The sequence below is a fragment of the Electrophorus electricus genome, chromosome 25, assembly GCF_013358815.1.
Source record: "Electrophorus electricus isolate fEleEle1 chromosome 25, fEleEle1.pri, whole genome shotgun sequence".
NCBI lineage: Eukaryota > Metazoa > Chordata > Actinopteri > Gymnotiformes > Gymnotidae > Electrophorus > Electrophorus electricus.
In genome coordinates, this window is record NC_049559.1 from 9,937,050 (window position 1) to 9,953,452 (window position 16,403).

General features: G+C 39.4%; 3 protein-coding genes across 6 annotated transcripts in view; 2 read left to right on the forward strand and 1 right to left on the reverse strand.

The window, feature by feature from the left end:
* Positions 1 to 3,800: 3,800 nt before the first annotated feature.
* On the reverse strand, positions 3,801 to 8,607 carry trim13 (tripartite motif containing 13). 3 transcript variants are annotated; one of them, XM_026996308.2, is made up of 2 exons: positions 8,531 to 8,607; positions 3,801 to 6,431 (listed from the first exon to the last, which is right to left on the reverse strand). In XM_026996308.2, exon 2 carries the CDS (start codon positions 6,423 to 6,425, stop codon positions 5,220 to 5,222), a length of 1,206 nt encoding a protein of 401 aa, XP_026852109.2. In that variant the 5' UTR covers positions 6,426 to 6,431; positions 8,531 to 8,607; the 3' UTR covers positions 3,801 to 5,219. The 3 variants fall into 3 exon arrangements, with proteins under 3 accessions (XP_026852109.2, XP_026852110.2, XP_026852108.2); XM_026996309.2 differs by lacking the exon at positions 8,531 to 8,607 and adding an exon at positions 7,121 to 7,366; XM_026996307.2 differs by lacking the exon at positions 8,531 to 8,607 and adding an exon at positions 6,532 to 7,366.
* On the forward strand, positions 7,421 to 10,379 carry spryd7b (SPRY domain containing 7b). 2 transcript variants are annotated; one of them, XM_026996311.2, is made up of 5 exons: positions 7,424 to 8,084; positions 8,589 to 8,705; positions 9,035 to 9,201; positions 9,332 to 9,434; positions 9,769 to 10,379. In XM_026996311.2, exons 1-5 carry the CDS (start codon positions 7,979 to 7,981, stop codon positions 9,864 to 9,866), a joined length of 591 nt encoding a protein of 196 aa, XP_026852112.2. In that variant the 5' UTR covers positions 7,424 to 7,978; the 3' UTR covers positions 9,867 to 10,379. The 2 variants fall into 2 exon arrangements, with proteins under 2 accessions (XP_035378829.1, XP_026852112.2); XM_035522936.1 differs by lacking the exon at positions 8,589 to 8,705 and having other exon boundaries at positions 7,421 to 8,084.
* A 1,051-nt stretch (positions 10,380 to 11,430) lies between these two features.
* The window catches only part of LOC113568126 (importin subunit alpha-4-like), an 8,331-nt gene continuing 3,358 nt past the window's right edge, over positions 11,431 to 16,403 (forward strand). Inside the window, 15 exon segments of the mRNA XM_026996306.2 lie at positions 11,431 to 11,773; positions 12,915 to 12,959; positions 13,194 to 13,283; positions 13,640 to 13,669; positions 13,800 to 13,852; positions 13,981 to 14,076; positions 14,236 to 14,321; positions 14,434 to 14,520; positions 14,639 to 14,788; positions 14,791 to 14,807; positions 14,949 to 14,993; positions 15,226 to 15,357; positions 15,833 to 15,961; positions 16,040 to 16,144; positions 16,343 to 16,403. The exon segment at positions 16,343 to 16,403 is cut by the window's right edge and continues 11 nt beyond it. Coding sequence (XP_026852107.2) covers positions 11,705 to 11,773; positions 12,915 to 12,959; positions 13,194 to 13,283; positions 13,640 to 13,669; positions 13,800 to 13,852; positions 13,981 to 14,076; positions 14,236 to 14,321; positions 14,434 to 14,520; positions 14,639 to 14,788; positions 14,791 to 14,807; positions 14,949 to 14,993; positions 15,226 to 15,357; positions 15,833 to 15,961; positions 16,040 to 16,144; positions 16,343 to 16,403 — 1,195 coding nt within the window. The 5' untranslated portion in view covers positions 11,431 to 11,704.

Consider the following 16,403-nt stretch of genomic DNA (forward strand, 5'->3'; position numbering starts at 1 on the left):
CCTGTGTGTGTGCCTGTGTGTGTGCCTGTGTGTGTGCCTGTGTGTGTGCCTGTGTGTGTGCCTGTGTGTGTGCCTGTGTGTGTGCCTGTGTGTGTGCCTGTGTGTGTGCCTGTGTGTGTGCCTGTGTGTGTGCCTGTGTGTGTGCCTGTGTGTGTGTCTGTGTTGTCTTACTTTAGCAGCATGTAAATATTGGAGTTACACCATAACAGATGCCTCCAGTATCCTCATGCTGCTGAAGTAAGAAGTCACCAAGCGGCACAAGCTTTCTGTCCTAATATCACTGCTGCCAGGCCCTGGCTGGTGTGGGCTATGGCTGACTCAGCCGCACTGAAATACCTTAGTCACTGGCGTAGAGTCTGACTTGCCCATTCAGGTCTGACGAGCAAGGACACCAATCGACGTCTTCAGCACCACAAGCCCCTTGATCAAAGGTAAAGGTAAAGGTGAAGAAGACAGTGGCATTACAATTCGACATTGTAGTTTCTGTGTTATGGTAGCTTTGTTTTTGTTGTTGCTTTTTGTTTGTTTATTTTTGCTTATGTTTGATTTTGCTTTGTGTGTGCATGCTTGTGTAGGCACATGATGATTCAGCTTGTTTATATGGTTCCTTTTGTATTAAACTGTCTTTTCATTAAAAGTTCAATATCCAGAAAACATCTTTTTTTTTTCTTTTTTTTTTTTTTCTCTTCTCTAACAAAATCATTGCTTTGACTATTGATATTGGTGTCATGAACATGAAAAAAATGAATTAGTATTATGGTATGAGGCTGACATTAGACCCTTTATTATTTCCTGCTTTAATTGTTTGATAGCAGAATGCCAGTGTTTTGTACTGGACATGTTTTTTTTTTTTTTTTTTTTTTAATTAATTAATTAATTTATTTATTTTCTTGCATTCTTTTATGATTACATTAGTATATCCAAGTAAGTAATCTGGAAATTACTCCATTTACAGTTGACTAACTAGAGTTTACACCTAGTTGATAAATTGTTTTTCACTAAGTGGTTTTGATTTCAGTTACTTAAAAAAAAATGCTGTGTATTCTTGTAGGCTACATATTTTCAAAATAAAGACTAAACCATTAGAGTTAGACGGGCAGATTAAATTACTAGATTTTCCGTGAGTATCCTACTAGGGATATCTCAGACTAAATAATTTGTCTAATAATGGAAGTCTGTTTCGGCTATATTTAGTGGCATCGAATAGTTCTGAATGCAAGCGGTTCTGTGGCGGAGTGCAGAGTACAGAATGCGTGCAGCTCGGAGTTATTTATGTATGTTGGTCAAATGAGTGACACATAGTCCACAAACAATCTCAGGACAACACGAACACTCATCGGTGATACGTCCATGGTAATGCTGATTCGAGAACAGATTGTTACTCCTTTCTGTAAAACGTAAGAACCGGAAACCTTCCTGCAATTGTCAGATATTTTTGCAAAAGTTTCTAATGTAGACTACTCGTAAGATTCGGTATTTTCCCGTTGGTGCATGCTTACAGCATCAGTAGTTTAAGTTCAAACGACTTTTTTCAAGGTCTATGAACGTCATGCTCAGATAATAACCGCCAAAGCCGCTATTACTTTATTCTTTTATGCAGAATTTAGCCAACAGTTAACAGATAAAGTCCTTTCAAAACACAGAGCGGAGATAAGATGTGCGTTGTTTTTTTGATAATCGGGTGTCATTATGCCGCTGACTTTATTGTCTGTCTATGAACACTGATTTGTAATGTGAATGCGTTGTTTAATGGCAAATCTTTTTCTTTGTTCATTTCACTAAAACTCGGTATATGTAGTAATTTCAAGGATTAGTGTCCAGTGTCCAACATTGTGACTCAAATTGCTTGCGTGTATGTATGTACATATATATGTGTGTGTGTGTGTGTATATATATGTATATATGTGTGTGTGTGTGTGTATGTGTATATATATATATATATATATATATATATATATATATATATATATACACACACACATTTATACATTATATATATACATATATATAATATAGTGTGTGTGTGTGTGTATATATATAAATGTATGTAATTTTTTTTATTATTATAAAATAGTGCGGTTTCATCTCTCCCAACACAACTGCGTCTATTAGAATCCGTTAATTAAAATAAAGTGCTTACCTTTTTCCCCCGTGCAAAAATACACATGCACTAAGTCCACACATGCACTAAGAATAGTTAGAATAATGTTTTTGTTTTTTTTATCTGCATGACTTATTTGCCAAGGTTCTCTAAATGTTATATTTTTATATAAATAAATATAAATATTTATTTATTTTTCCCTCCACTAATGAGTATTGCTAAAGAAAGCGAAAAACCTAAGAATGAAGCAATTTACGGTCTTTCAAATTTTGGTGTAGGCCTAAATAAATCATTTGAAGTAAATTGGATGCTGTATATTTCAAAATGGACAAATGAGCCTAGTATTAAATAACCACCATATTTCGCTTGCTAAGTCATTATGGTTTTAATTTGTACTCTCTGACTTTGTCTTGTTTGGACAAAGTTTAACCGGATATTGCATAACGAAAAAATGTTTTAATATGTATCACGTATGCTTCGACAAAACCTTTTTCGACTAGATAGGGTTTTAAAACATGTAAAATATGTTTGAATATAACCTCTAATAATATATAATCGCTGGAGTGAAGTATGGCCTACGTTCTATGCTATAATACTGTGGTAAACTATAGGCTATTGGAGACTCGGCCTAAGTCTTAAATTGTTACGCATTGACGGTTTTATGCTCATTTAATGCGTGATATAGAATTTAGTAAACATGTCATATTTTTCAAGAACACGCATTTAAAATTCAACTAATGGTATATTGTTTTTATTAATGGTCAGATCTATTTAACAACAACAACTAAATTAACAGGCTATTGTGGATTCTTTTTCCCCAAAAGTATTTATTTAATAGTGTGTCTACACTGTAGCTGTAGTTTTGCTCGTCGTGTATGTGTTGTGCAAGCTGCAGCCTCTTGGGTTTTGAGTCAGAGATGATGTAAATCAAATGTGACCAATTTTAGCTTTACACGGTATGCAGTCTTTCCATGATTTGGAAAAGTTACAATGTCTATGTTGTCCATAGGATCCGCTCAGACTAGTTTTCTTGTTCGTTTGAGCAAAGTTTGCGTTTTCGTCGACAAACTCACCACATTCACACTCGATAACTCGGAAGATTATTTTAAATAGGGCGAGTTTTTGTTTTTTTAATAATTTGGTTATTTGGGTCTCTCATTGTTGCCAGTATCCAAAGCTGCAAAGTAATTTGGAACAAGTCTTAACTTATTAGCATGTTTTACTATAACACACTTTGAGAATAATGGGGAAATAGAAATGGCGCGAAATAAAATGCAGTTAACGCAATCTGCTTCTACTGATTTGTTATTCGTTATAGTATAAAATGTGGTTACATAATTAAATATCTAGAAAATAATCAACAACTAGAAATCTATACCGAGAAATACCTGTACCTTCTATATCTAGAAATCCTAGATTTGCAGTATCCAAAATTACTTTGAACATGTCATCACTTTAAAACTTAAAAATAAAGCACAACTTATCCAGGCACTTTAGCGTAGGGTCCTCGCTGTCAGCCTCCCCTTCTCAGTGTCCTATTGTATCCTGCGCGCGTATGAATGACGCATATTTATTAAATGTATTTCATTGTGGAAATTATCTTAACGTTGCGTTATATATATATATATATATATATATATATATATATATATATATATAATTTTTTATTTATTTTATTTTTTTTTTAAATAAACTAGGTTGTGGGGGTGGGGTGGGGGACAACTAATTTCACTTTTCACTCGGAATTTGCCTGGCAACAGCTAAATATATACGTTTGTGACGTGAGCACTGAACCATGGTCAACGATGACATCATGAATAGATTTATTAAAGATATGGGGGGGGGGGGGTCTCTTTGGATTCAGGTTTTGGAGAAACAAAGGCGAGGAAAGTGAAAGAAGGGAATTCTGTACTTCTCCAGATTCAGTCTCTCACATTCAACCACACTAACGCACATCTTAAAGTGCCGTCCGTGTACATATACACAGGTGAGGGGAATCGTTACCAAATATTTCCTTGATGGTGGGAGAGTAGAATTAGAGTAAGTAAAATATTATTACGATATATAGAAACTACCGCTCATGTGCATACTGAGAACCCGTAAATATTTTAACGGATGTCAATCAGAATTTCAAATGGTGTAATTACGTGCAACTATGACAGTGTACTTCAGAATTTATAAGAAAATGTGCCAATGTAATGACGAGATATATGGGACTTCAGGGCCTGAAAGCTAGGATGTATAGTCAAAATGGCAGGAATATCAATAATAAAGTAACAACCTGAGCTTGTTTGTCAAATCTACATCTACTACAGAGTTGCAGCTGCAGTGTTAAATATTTTAAGTAGCAACGAGTCTGATCTGCTACAGCATAGTCAGGGTAGGCTGTATTCCCACGTTGAATGCCGCCTGTAATAGCTCTGATATTCGGTTACATAACATTTAACCTTGAATCTCGGTCAGGATGAGAGCTTGCCGTGTTGGGAGAAACTGAGGCATCACAGGAATTTTAAACCTAAAGTCTCATAAGAGCGAGTAACTTCGCAAATTAGTATGTATTCTAATAATAGCCTAACATGAATCGTACCACCCTTCACGACTAAGTCGGAAAGGTAGAAATAGAAACTAGTAACATGAGATAATAAAAACAAAAGATTGGAGTGGACATGCTGAATGAAGGCGCGATCTGTGTTGGGGGGAATCCCTACATGCGAATTAACGTCAGTGAGGGAAGACACGCCTGGAGATAATTAATTTTTAAAAGGGTCTGAAAATAAGTTCACAAAAACCTCTGCATAACAGGCTACTTAAAGGTTCTAAGACAAGTAACTTGATCTGTAGCTTCGTGAGACTTAACCGGCTTTAAACTCACCATCCACAATTATTTCTCAGTCATCTGTGACAAAACCAGTCTACTTTTAGCACACAAGCTCAATGTGCATTTGAAAAACGATAAGGTAGTCCCATTACAACTTAATGCACAAAATAAGATGCTGAAATACTTAAGTCTGTATTTTCAGGATATTCTACGCTACTGTATTGCATTACTTATGAAAACTTTAAATGGATCCGTGCACCTCAGCCTATGACAGTAAAGGGTAAAGGTCCTTCGTTAAAATCAGCTGATAAAATCTGACGTTGTGGCAATCAGCTCCATAATAAAGTTCCGGCAAAACTCCGTTAACAACGAGCATACTCCTTCTGCTTCCTTCCACCATAGACCGAGCCAGCGTAGCATCTCCTTGGGAGGCGGTAGAGAGACACTACCGAGTGCCGCTACTTTGTCGGAGAGGCTCACAGCGAAACAGTCCGATGGAAGAATCAGTGTAAGCAGGAACACACACATTAGCAATGCAAATCTCAGCATTATTACGGGAAAACGCGAAGTAGCAGAGGTCGCTGGGGACCGGAAAACGCTGCTATCGTGAGGGGCGCACAGCGTGTCTATGTCTCCAAGACGCACGCGATTCCATTCTTGCACGTCGAAATTCGGTACGATTGGACCGACATCCAAGTCCGTCCGCGAAGGTAACGGTGTCTCCCGAATCATACGCACTTTCTCTCGAAAGTCCTGCATTCGCTGCAGAAACGCAAGGGGTTCGGATAGTGAACGAAAAGATTCTGCAATGTTCAGTGCATGCCGCTGTTCTTCTAGCACAGAACGAAGCTGATTAATCTCCGGATCAAAAGTCTGCATTACTGCGAGTTTCAAAGTTTCGAAGTCCGACAAAATCTCACTACGTTTGTGTTCGAGCGTGAGGAGCAGTTTGTCAAAATATTCGGTGACCCGATCAACGTCTCGTGAGACCATTTGAAGTGCTTTTTTCTTTGCTGCCTCTAGTGCTTCTAGGCACGAAAGAACCTCTGCACCCCTCCAACTTTCCACACCACGAAACAGCTCCTCGAAGGCGGTTTTCTCACGCTCGTACGCCTCCTCTAGTGCGCAGAATTTGTGTCCCTTATGGTCACCTGTCGTGGCGCAAAAGCCACAGATTAATTTCAAGTCTGTGGCGCAAAAAATGTTCAGTGGTTGTCCACTGTGATCTTGACACAGGGACATTCTAGGCAATACCCGGATCTTGTTGTACTTCTCCACGATGCCCCGCAGAGAATAATTGATTTGCAAACTGGCAATGCCGTTGTGGACAGTCTCCTTACGACAAGTTGGACATTTGAACGGAGGTCTCCACGTAGGGTTTCGATTACCATCCAGGATACCCTCGAGACACTTCCTGCAGAAACTGTGCGAACATGGCAGCACGCGCGGGTCTTCGAAAAGACAGCAGCATATCGGGCATGTGAGGTCCTCCTCCAGCAGCTCCATCGTGAACTGAAACGACAGATTAATCGACATGAAAACATGTCAACGAGCAGGAGCGGTATTACCGATCAATTCAATACCACTCATCAATGACGAATATACACCGTACTCGGGCATCTCACTCCGATGAAGTCTAGCTGATTCAAAGTTGACCAATATCACGTCGAGCATCCTCTAAATTACGCGCAAATAATACATTTGAGAAGGCAGACCTATGTCATGCTGAAAATAATCAGAGGGAATTTTAACTTCGCTGAGAGAAAACGTTACATCTAGGCTACATAACAGCTAAATATTTTTATAATTTCGGATGGCAGTCCGTCATATATTAATTTATCCGCACAATATGATGTGACATGACATGTCACCCAATCCTGTATAAGAGCAGAGTATGTCTTCCCTTCTGCAACTATATATAGCGCATAACAATAATGACGATTAAGTTTGTTTTGTGAACTCCAGAGTACACAGTCGCTTCCTTTTTAATTTCGCGCGAAAGATCATTACTGAAAGATCATCGGAGGACCGTTCGACATTCTCGAAATAGGAACAAGAAGAAACGTCGTTGATTTTCCACGATTTAGATACTAATGTTGTCTGGAAAGGCAAGGGTCCGACCGGCAAGATATTGGTGACAGGTGGCTGTGGCAGATTCCGCAGTCAGAAAACATCAGCAATTGGACCAAAAACACACTTACCAGCTGCTAAGGCGCACTGCGCGACGCAATCGTGGTGCTTGTTGCTGTGCAGACTTCGCTCTTTCCATTTAGGAAACTTTAACTGTTTCAGGTCTAGGCACTAAGATCCAGAATATTTAATACGCATACATATGATAACAGGTGTATTTTATTTCAAAGGTCAAAACAGAAGTGGGTGGTATATGACCGTGTGCAGTCGTAACTTGGAAAACCCTTTTTTTTCTGTGACACAACATAAATGCCTAGGATCCCTTTTGATGGTGGGGGGGGGGGGGGGGGGGGGCTGTTGCTATGCAAAACATCAAAACGTGAGAGAGCGTGAACTACTAGCTCACTAATCAGCATTTTCTCAAAAGGCCTTATATTAGACAATACTCGATCTAAGCATATAGGTTGTGGATGTTATATTTGTTACAAATTTAGTAGGCTCTAAAATAATCACAAGACCGTAGGTTATAGCGCAGTAATTTCTCTAAATGGGTGTATTACACTACTACAGCGCAATCAATATTGTTTTCTATAGCGCTGAGTTCTCCCTACAACAGATGACCCTGTGTCACGCTACCTTGCCATGTGCCTGCAGCTAATGCATCGATAACCAATAGCTACTGTGTCACGTGTGAAAATATGTTGACCTCGATTTTTCTTCCCCTGTTTCCATGCCATCAGTAAGCGCCTGGCCTCAGGAGCGCTTCGCTGATTGGACAAATCAGGGATGAAAGGACGCGCAATGGTGTAGTTAGCCGCTAGAGGGCACTGCGTATCTAAGTACGACATGATTCCACGGATCCGCGTTTTCCTTAGCCCGCTCTCGTGACGCATAAAAATGAACTTCCGTTAAAGTCCTCCAGCGACAGAATGGCTGCAATGTTTATGTGTTGCTTGGGTTGTTGCGGTGATGGGGCTTCAGGCCACATACCTCTCAAAGAAATGCCCACTGTTCAACTCGACACACATCATATGGGTAAGAGCACTGACCAGTTAACGTATTGAAACTGACTGATTAAAAGGGCAATTTGGTTTAAATAATACGATGCGTCGAGGAGCTCGCTAAATTGGCTGAATGTTTAGCTAACGTCTTAATTTTAGCAAGCTATCTCTATCTATCTTGCTATTCCTACTAGCTAAATTATAGTTAGTTTTGCACAAATGTCGAATAAACATATGAACACTATGATTTGATCGCTTAGCAAGGGTTAGCGAACTTATTAAGCCTTAAGTTTTTTGTTTTTTTTTACAAATATCTTTCCTGTAGTAGCTAGTAGCATGCTTGTTAGCTAATCGAGCATTTTTATCATATGTTCCCTTCTGAATCGATTTTACATTATAAACAACGCGCTTTTCATCGTCTAGTATTGTAATGTAATAGATGGAAACGTTCCACCCTCACAATCCTAATGTAATACATACCTTGTCAGTGAATTATTGCTGTGTAGCAGAATAGTGGAAGTCAGCTTTGGTGTTCCAGGGACGGATGTTGTCATAGTGAAAAGCGGGAGGCGGATATGTGGAACTGGAGCCTGCCTCGCCAACGCCCCTCTACACCAAAACAAGAGCTACTTTGAATTCAAGATCCAGTCAACGGGTAAACATCACCGTTAGAGCCAGTAAAATATGAAAGGGGACATTGATTTGACAGTTGAAGTAAGCAATTTGCTTCATGGCAGATCTTCACGTAAATTTTCATATGCGATGGTACTGTGTAGTTACCAGCAAAGTATGTGTGTGTTGCTTGAGCTGGTTCAGTCATGGGCCATTCTAAATAATAACAACAGCTTGAGAAGAGGTTCTGTGAAATTTTATCTTTGCATTTTGTGTATAGCCATCACATTTGCAGTGAGCAATGCGATGTAAAATTTATGAGTTTGTTTCTCAGTGCCTGGGTACTGTTTTGTGGTACTTGTGCTTGTATAGGTGTGTGGGAAGTAGGCGTAGGCACTGAAAAGGCAAATCTGAACCAGGTCCCTTTGGGTCGAGACATTCACAGTTTGGTACTCAGGCATGATGGCTCTGTCTACCACAATAATGAAGAGAAGAACCGCCTCCCAGCTAACAGTTTGCCTCAAGAAGGAGATGTTGTGGTAAGTGGGGTGCAGTTTAAATATTATTTAGGATTAAACTATTGGCATGTTGTGCTCTGTTTACTTGTGGGCAAGTAAGCTCTTCTTCCATGTGTGGCACTGAATTTTGTTTTGCATGTATTGTTTTCAGGGTTTAACCTATGACCATGTGGAGCTGAACCTGTATCTGAATGGGAAGAACATGCAGTGTCCTGCCTCAGGCATTAGAGGGACTGTGTTCCCTGTAGTCTATGGTCAGTTTTGTTTTTGATTGACATTTAGTTAACTAATCTAGAGCACATTTCTGTGTTTAATGATGGCCTTGTGAGAAATAGAAGCAGAAAAATGTATTGTAAAGTAAAAGTGAATGTTTCTGTTGCTATTTGGTTCCCACTGACATAGGACCTAGTTTCCTCTCTGTAACAGTGAAAAGTGCAGATGCAGACATTTATTTTTAGTTTTGCCAGCAGCAGGTACCCGAGAAAGTTTGTGAATAAAGATTTCAGTTATATCCAAACATTAGAAAATAATGAACATGTATGTGTGTTTACATTTTTTAAAACATGTATACATTTTTCTCTGTTGCAGTGGATGACAGCGCCATCTTAGATTGCCAGTTCAGTGAGTTCTATCATACGCCTCCCCAAGGCTTTGAGAAGATCCTGTTTGAACAGCAAATCTTTTGAATTTTCTGTTCCACAGGCACGCATACATATAAGGTCCTTTTAGAACTTTGAGGAAAGGATGTTGCACAGTCGTCAACATTTTGTATTTGCCTTCACCGTTGCTGCTGCCATAGTCCATAAGGAGACAAGCCAGGTGCGAGTCCATGTGCGTGTGAGAAACTTGTCAGCATAACATCTTCACATTTTCATCATTGAACAAACTCAGATGTACTTATGTCAAACATATGTTTGTGTTTTAATATTTAATTTGATGGTCTTCATTTCATATATTTCTATTTGTGTTAAGCTGTTCATTTAAGAATGTAAGTTTGAGGTTGTTTTTTTTTTTTTTACTGTCTATAAAATATCACTTTTCTAAACACTACAGCAAGAGAACAGATTTTATGTATGCTCTGGTAAAACTGAGTAAAATGGTTTATTTTGTTTGCACTATTTATGTCTAATCATGACAAAGTAAAGCAAATGTACTTGTTTGTTGTCACAAATCAAAATAAAAATGATCTGTGGAATCACTTTATGTATTTTACCATTGTAAATAGTCACCAGACACTTTTAGTAACACTTTGTAGATATACAGTAAGAGTGTGTAACTCATGTTTTGCCATGCACAAGTGGTGTTAGCTATATTCTGGCCCTTCAGTAGTCATGAGTTTCTGGACACTGGTCAAGTTGGTATAAACATGTTTTGGTGGTGGATCACTGAAATTACCAGTGACATGAACATGCAACTATCCCATTCAAATGTGTACCAGTTCAATAGCCAGAACCTTACTATTACCATGTTGGATTTAATGCTATCTTGAGAATGGCCTGCTGCCAAAAAATAAATAAAAATTAGAACAGTCAGCAATAGATCTGTGGTCAGAAACTGGTTGGCAATGAATGGGATGGAGGTTGGCTGACAAATTTTGCATGGCAAAAGGGCTGCAATCTGCTTATAAGGTACCTATCGAAGTGGCCAGTAAGTGTAAAAGGCACATAATTAAGATAAACCTTTTTTGCATTAGCTCTATTATGGTAAGTGAGGCTATAATTTTAAATTGTGTTTAAAATTAAAAAAGTGAGGTTCATAATACAGAATTTTTGCATGTTAGATTTTTCCTTTACTAGGTCTGCCAGTAAACTACCAATGCTATATTAGGCCTCATAGTACCATTATTTCCATTTCTGTCTCGTTATTAATTAGTGCATGTAAATAGAAACAGAAAAAAACAACACGGGTCACTAGCTGAGATGAAGTAAAAATAAATATAAATATATATATATATATATATATATATATATATATATATATATATATATATAAATCCAAGAAATGTTTAGAATAAATGAAAGACTTTTGAGCGATTTGAAATTAGTTTATATGATTGATTTAAATTATGTCATTGGACGCTTGTCCTGCAACAAACATTTCCCACAGGCTGGTATATTCGTGGTCATCGACAACAACGAAAACCTGTAAGATACGTATGACCTGGTGCCGTATGAATTCCGTAAATTGCTCTGCTCGGGAACATTACATAAAACTTATGCAAAGCCTGGCAGTGGTCCACAAGACCGAACCATGAGTCTGGAACAACAGCAGCTGTTGTAGTAATACTAATGTCACCAGTCTCGCGCAATTAATAGCGAATAGTCTTAATGCAAACATTTATTTCACGCAGTAACAAAGTAACATTTTTGCCTTGAGATTGCAGTGTCGTGCACCCGGTGCATCATCGTTAGATGGACCTTTTTGCCCTAAGCAACACTAACCCACTAGTGGAACCGTGTTTTGCTCAATCTTATTAGACCGCCTGCTGCTCCCAACTACGGAACGCAGGCAACAGCATACAGCCATGGCCGAAAACGGAGGCTTAGAAAATGATCGTATTAAGAGCTTTAAAAACAAAGGCCGCGATGTCGAGGTGAGAGAGTGAGCAAAATATGTTTAATCTTAAGCACGATGTCGAGGGCCTTCTCCCCATATCTCTCGTAGTTAGCTAGCTACCTAGCTAAGTAATCTAGCTAGCTAACTGGTTGTTCTGCTATGTAATTTAAGTTAGCCAGGTTGCTAAGCAACTCTAATGCACATTTGCCAGTGCCGTAATCGATTAGCAAGTGATCTCTGGTTCGCTGAATAGCTAATTTGAATTTGTCGTTTTGGCCACTTCGGCGTCACATACAGCACAAACCTTTTGTGTGCTCTGCTATATACCCCAACCTTATTAATGAAAGTATTAGCTAACATGCCTAGCTAGCTAGTTCGTTTGGCCTCTCTACTCGGTAATCAAGTCATCCAGTTATTTAAGCTATGTTACCTAACATAGCTTAACATAGCTAACCTAGGTTAGCTAAAAAAAAGACAAGCATCAGCGAGTGCTAGCTAGTTAGCTAACCCAGAACGTTACGCAGAAGATATTAGTGGAAATATTCTTATTGCTAGCATTGCTAACCTCGTTTTGTTTTCATACCTCGACGTTAAAAATACAAAAAGCTAGCTAGTTAGCTGATATGTTAACTCTTACAGCTTTTCCTCTACAACCATCTGATTTGCTAACCTAGTCGTTTTAGGTTTTGTTGAGATTTAGTGGTGATAATAGATTGTGTGTACACCGAGGCTAATGAATTTTTCATACACGTGACTGAAAATCTGATGATATGGATGGACTATAGGCAGTACAATGGCCAATTAGGTGGTTGTTTCCCCATCATTTTAGGCGAGTACCGTTGTCAGCAGTAGTACACTTGAGTGAGTTTAGGCTGTTGAAGTCTTGTGGCATATTTCCTCCAGTGTAAGATTCACTAGGTTTGTAGAATTAAGTATTGTGTAAGATCAAAGTATGGGTTCCTTGGCAGGATGGGATTCATCTACACCGTGAATGTATTTGAAATGGAGTACATTGCTGTAGTATAAGATAATGAACCACACACGTAACACTTCACCCAGATTCAGATATGTACCCTCTGTCTTCACTGAGGACCAGAAATACAGAAAGCAGTTTTTGCTGGCTGTATTACCGCTGTCTCATTGTGTTTTAATGTTTGAGCAATTCTCTCTTCTCCCAGGCAATGAGAAGACATCGGAATGAAGTTTCTGTAGAACTAAGAAAGGTGTATATTTGACTTTTCCTTGCTTTCCAAATGATGGTTAATGTTTGGAGTGTTGCATGTTCTTTTCATGCAGTTTTGACAGGGATGCTCTCTGTCCCTCTCACTAACATGTTCACACACATCAGTTCAGCAAAAATGTACAGAATGTTTGTGTTTAGACTGCATCTGTTTGTGGCATGAATGCAAATTGCCAGCTGTATCAGGTGTGTGTGTCTGTGTGTGCGTGTGTGTTAGAATAAGAGAGATGAGCACCTGCTGAAAAAAAGAAATGTTCCACATGGGGAGAGTCTAGATGACTCTGATGTAGACAACGACCTTAAAGGGGTAAGAGAGAGTGTATGTGTACACACGCATATGTGTACACTGTATGCTTGAGATATGACTTGCTTTTATATATATATATATATATTAGTATGTGTGTGTGTGTGTGTATGTATATGTATGTGTATGTATGTATATATATATATATATATATATATATATATATATATATATATATATATATATATATATATGTGTATGTGTTGAGGTATGAGTGAATGAAAAGCAAGTCGTATCTCAAGCATACAGACTTATATATATGTGTGTGTCTTTTATTCACAAATACTATTTAACCCTTTTTTCCTGCTCTGCCAACTGCCAGTCCTAATTATCCTATTGTTTCTCTCATTCATTTGTAGCAAAATATAACCCTGGACACCATCTTACAGGTACATTTACTTTTTGCCTTTGTGGCAGCCCTTACTGTAGGACTGCACAGTGGAGGAGTGCTGCTGCATTCCATAATCCCTTCATGTGTTTTGGTTAAGGATTCACATTCAGCCTGCATGCTTCTTGCAGAATGCCTCCAGTAACAACAGTGTGTTACAGCTCAGTGCAGTTCAAGCTGCCAGGTACGATCATCTGCATTAAAACATGTCGTTATGACTTCTTAGTTATGTTGTGGCTTTTGTTGTCTCATGAGTAGATTCAGTGTTAAGGGGGTATGCTTGTGATGTACAGTGTATGTTGTCTGCTTCAGGAAGTTGCTTTCGAGTGACAGAAACCCCCCTATTGATGATTTGGTTCAGTCTGGAATTCTGCCCATTCTGGTCAAATGCCTGGACAGAGATGATCAGTGAGTTTATGATGATCACTGTAAGATGATCAGTTTGGGGGGTTAGGTGTGAATGTACTTTGTGTATACAGGATCTATGATGTAAAACCCAAGTGTATTGGTAAAGAGCCCTGTGTATGTAAGTAGTGAGCAGACTTCTGAGATATCTCTCTCTTTCAGGCCTTCTCTCCAATTTGAAGCTGCCTGGGCTCTTACTAATATTGCCTCTGGAACATCAGTTCAGACACAGGCAGTGGTCCAGTCCAGTAGGTCCAGTGTGTGTTTACAGGGGTTGTGGTTGTTTGCATCTGTATATATGTTTGCCTTCTGTTGTGACATGCATGTTGTAATTGTCTCCGAACGCCACTGTACTCCCAGACGCAGTGCCGTTGTTTCTGAGGCTGCTCCACTCCCCACACCAGAATGTGTGTGAGCAGGCTGTGTGGGCACTTGGCAACATCATTGGTGAGGAACATCCTTTCCCTCTGCTTTGGGTTTATGTGTTTTAAGATAAACGAGAATGTGCTTTTGCTATGGTTACAAGTGTTTGTGTGTGTGTGTGTGTGTGTGTGTGTGTGTGTAGGGGACGGTCCCCAGTGCAGGGATTATGTAATATCTCTGGGAGTGGTGAAGCCATTGCTGTCCTTCATCTGCCCCACTGTACCTCTGTCCTTCCTTCGGAATGTTACCTGGGTCATTGTCAACCTGTGCCGCAACAAAGATCCACCACCGCCATGGAGACGGTGCAAGAGGTGTGTTTGTGTGTAAGAGAAAATTTGAGAGACTGCAAATTTTCTCCTGACGTGCTTCCAGTCCTTAAAAGTTCAGATAGTCATGTGTTCGATGCATACCTGTGATTTGCAATGTGACATGTCTATTTTCCATCTTTCCAGATTCTTCCAGCATTATGTGTCCTTATATATCACACTGATATTAATGTGAGTATAATTTTGAAAGAGCTTTTGTGTGAATTTTTGTTTACGTGAACCACATTGTACTCGTTCTGGCATATAATGCTTTCTTTTTATCTTTCTCTTTCTGTGAGTCAAATCAACAAGGCTTTGATATTCAGATTAATGTAGGTGGCAGTAATGGGGTTAAATATTTATAAACCCAAAAGGTATTGGTACTGTAAAACATTCAGTCATGGGTGTGTGTGTGGCTGCGTAGATTCTGGTTGACACAGTGTGGGCCGTGTCCTATCTAACTGACGGGGGTAATGAGCAGATTCAGATGGTAATCGAGTCAGGAGTCGTGCCCTTCCTGGTTCCCTTGCTTAGCCATCAGGAGGTTAAAGTTCAGGTATGTGCTTTATCGTGTTTTGTTTTGAAACACAGTATTTCACATTTTAATAGTAAGCATCCTTAACATGTCCCAATCTGCTGACAGATCTTAATTCATACTGTTCATTGAATGATACTGCCTTGAAAATTGTCATATTGTAATATGGTCTGGTTCATTGGCTACATTTTTGAAGGATTGGCTACACCTAAGAGTAAGCACATGTGCAGAATTCATTGAAATTACTCTGCGTAGCCTGAGACTACGAATTATTGAAATGTGGGTGCCTTCTTTTCCAAAGTAATGCTTGTTCCTTTTGCATTCAACAAGTACAACTTTGTTGCAGGCTGCCCCCTGGTGGAGTGTCATTCTGCAAAGAGTGCAATTTACCGCTGCAACAGCAGCACTGATATTTTGGTCCACAAGATGCATTGTGTGTGTTGGCTTAATGTTTGTGGCTGGCTCTGACTGTGATCTGATGCGTTTCCTTCTGTAGACAGCCGCTTTGAGGGCAGTGGGCAACATTGTCACAGGAACGGATGAGCAGACACAGGTCGTGCTCAACTGTGATGTTCTCTCCCACTTCCCCATACTGCTGACACACCCCAAGGAGAAGATTAACAAGGTGTGTGTGTGTGTGCCCACAGTCTAACTGATTTGTCTATTTTGGTTGATTTAACATGTGTTGTAATTGGTTGTCCAGGAGGCGGTTTGGTTCCTGTCCAATATCACTGCAGGAAACCAGCAACAGGTTCAGTCTGTGATTGATGCTGGGCTCATTCCTATGATCATACACCAGTTAGCAAAGGTAAACACACACACACACACACTTTTTTAAACACAAGGGTACATGCATGTTAGTGGGCTTTTGCCAAGTACCATGTCTGTACTTGGATCAACAGCCAATTGCTCCCGTTGGTCATCTTGACACTGATGTTTTGTTCTTTCTCTCGGTCTCCCACTTCCTCTCTGTCTCTCTATTTCTGCCACTCCCTCTAACTCTCAGGGAGACTTTGGGACTCAGAAAGAAGCAGCATGGGCAATCAGCAACCTCACCATCAGTGGCA

What these genes read in the sequence shown, in the direction of transcription:
- trim13 (XM_026996308.2), bottom strand. Translation starts at nt 6,425, where the DNA reads ATGGAGCTGCTGGAGGAGGACCTCACATGCCCGATATGCTGCTGTCTT.
- spryd7b (XM_026996311.2), top strand. Translation starts at nt 7,979, where the DNA reads ATGGCTGCAATGTTTATGTGTTGCTTGGGTTGTTGCGGTGATGGGGCT. An exon ending in ACTCGACACACATCATATGG is followed by an intron (nt 8,085 to 8,588) that starts GTAAGAGCACTG and finishes TTGGTGTTCCAG; the next exon opens with GGACGGATGTTGTCATAGTG. An exon ending in ATTCAAGATCCAGTCAACGG is followed by an intron (nt 8,706 to 9,034) that starts GTAAACATCACC and finishes GTGCTTGTATAG; the next exon opens with GTGTGTGGGAAGTAGGCGTA.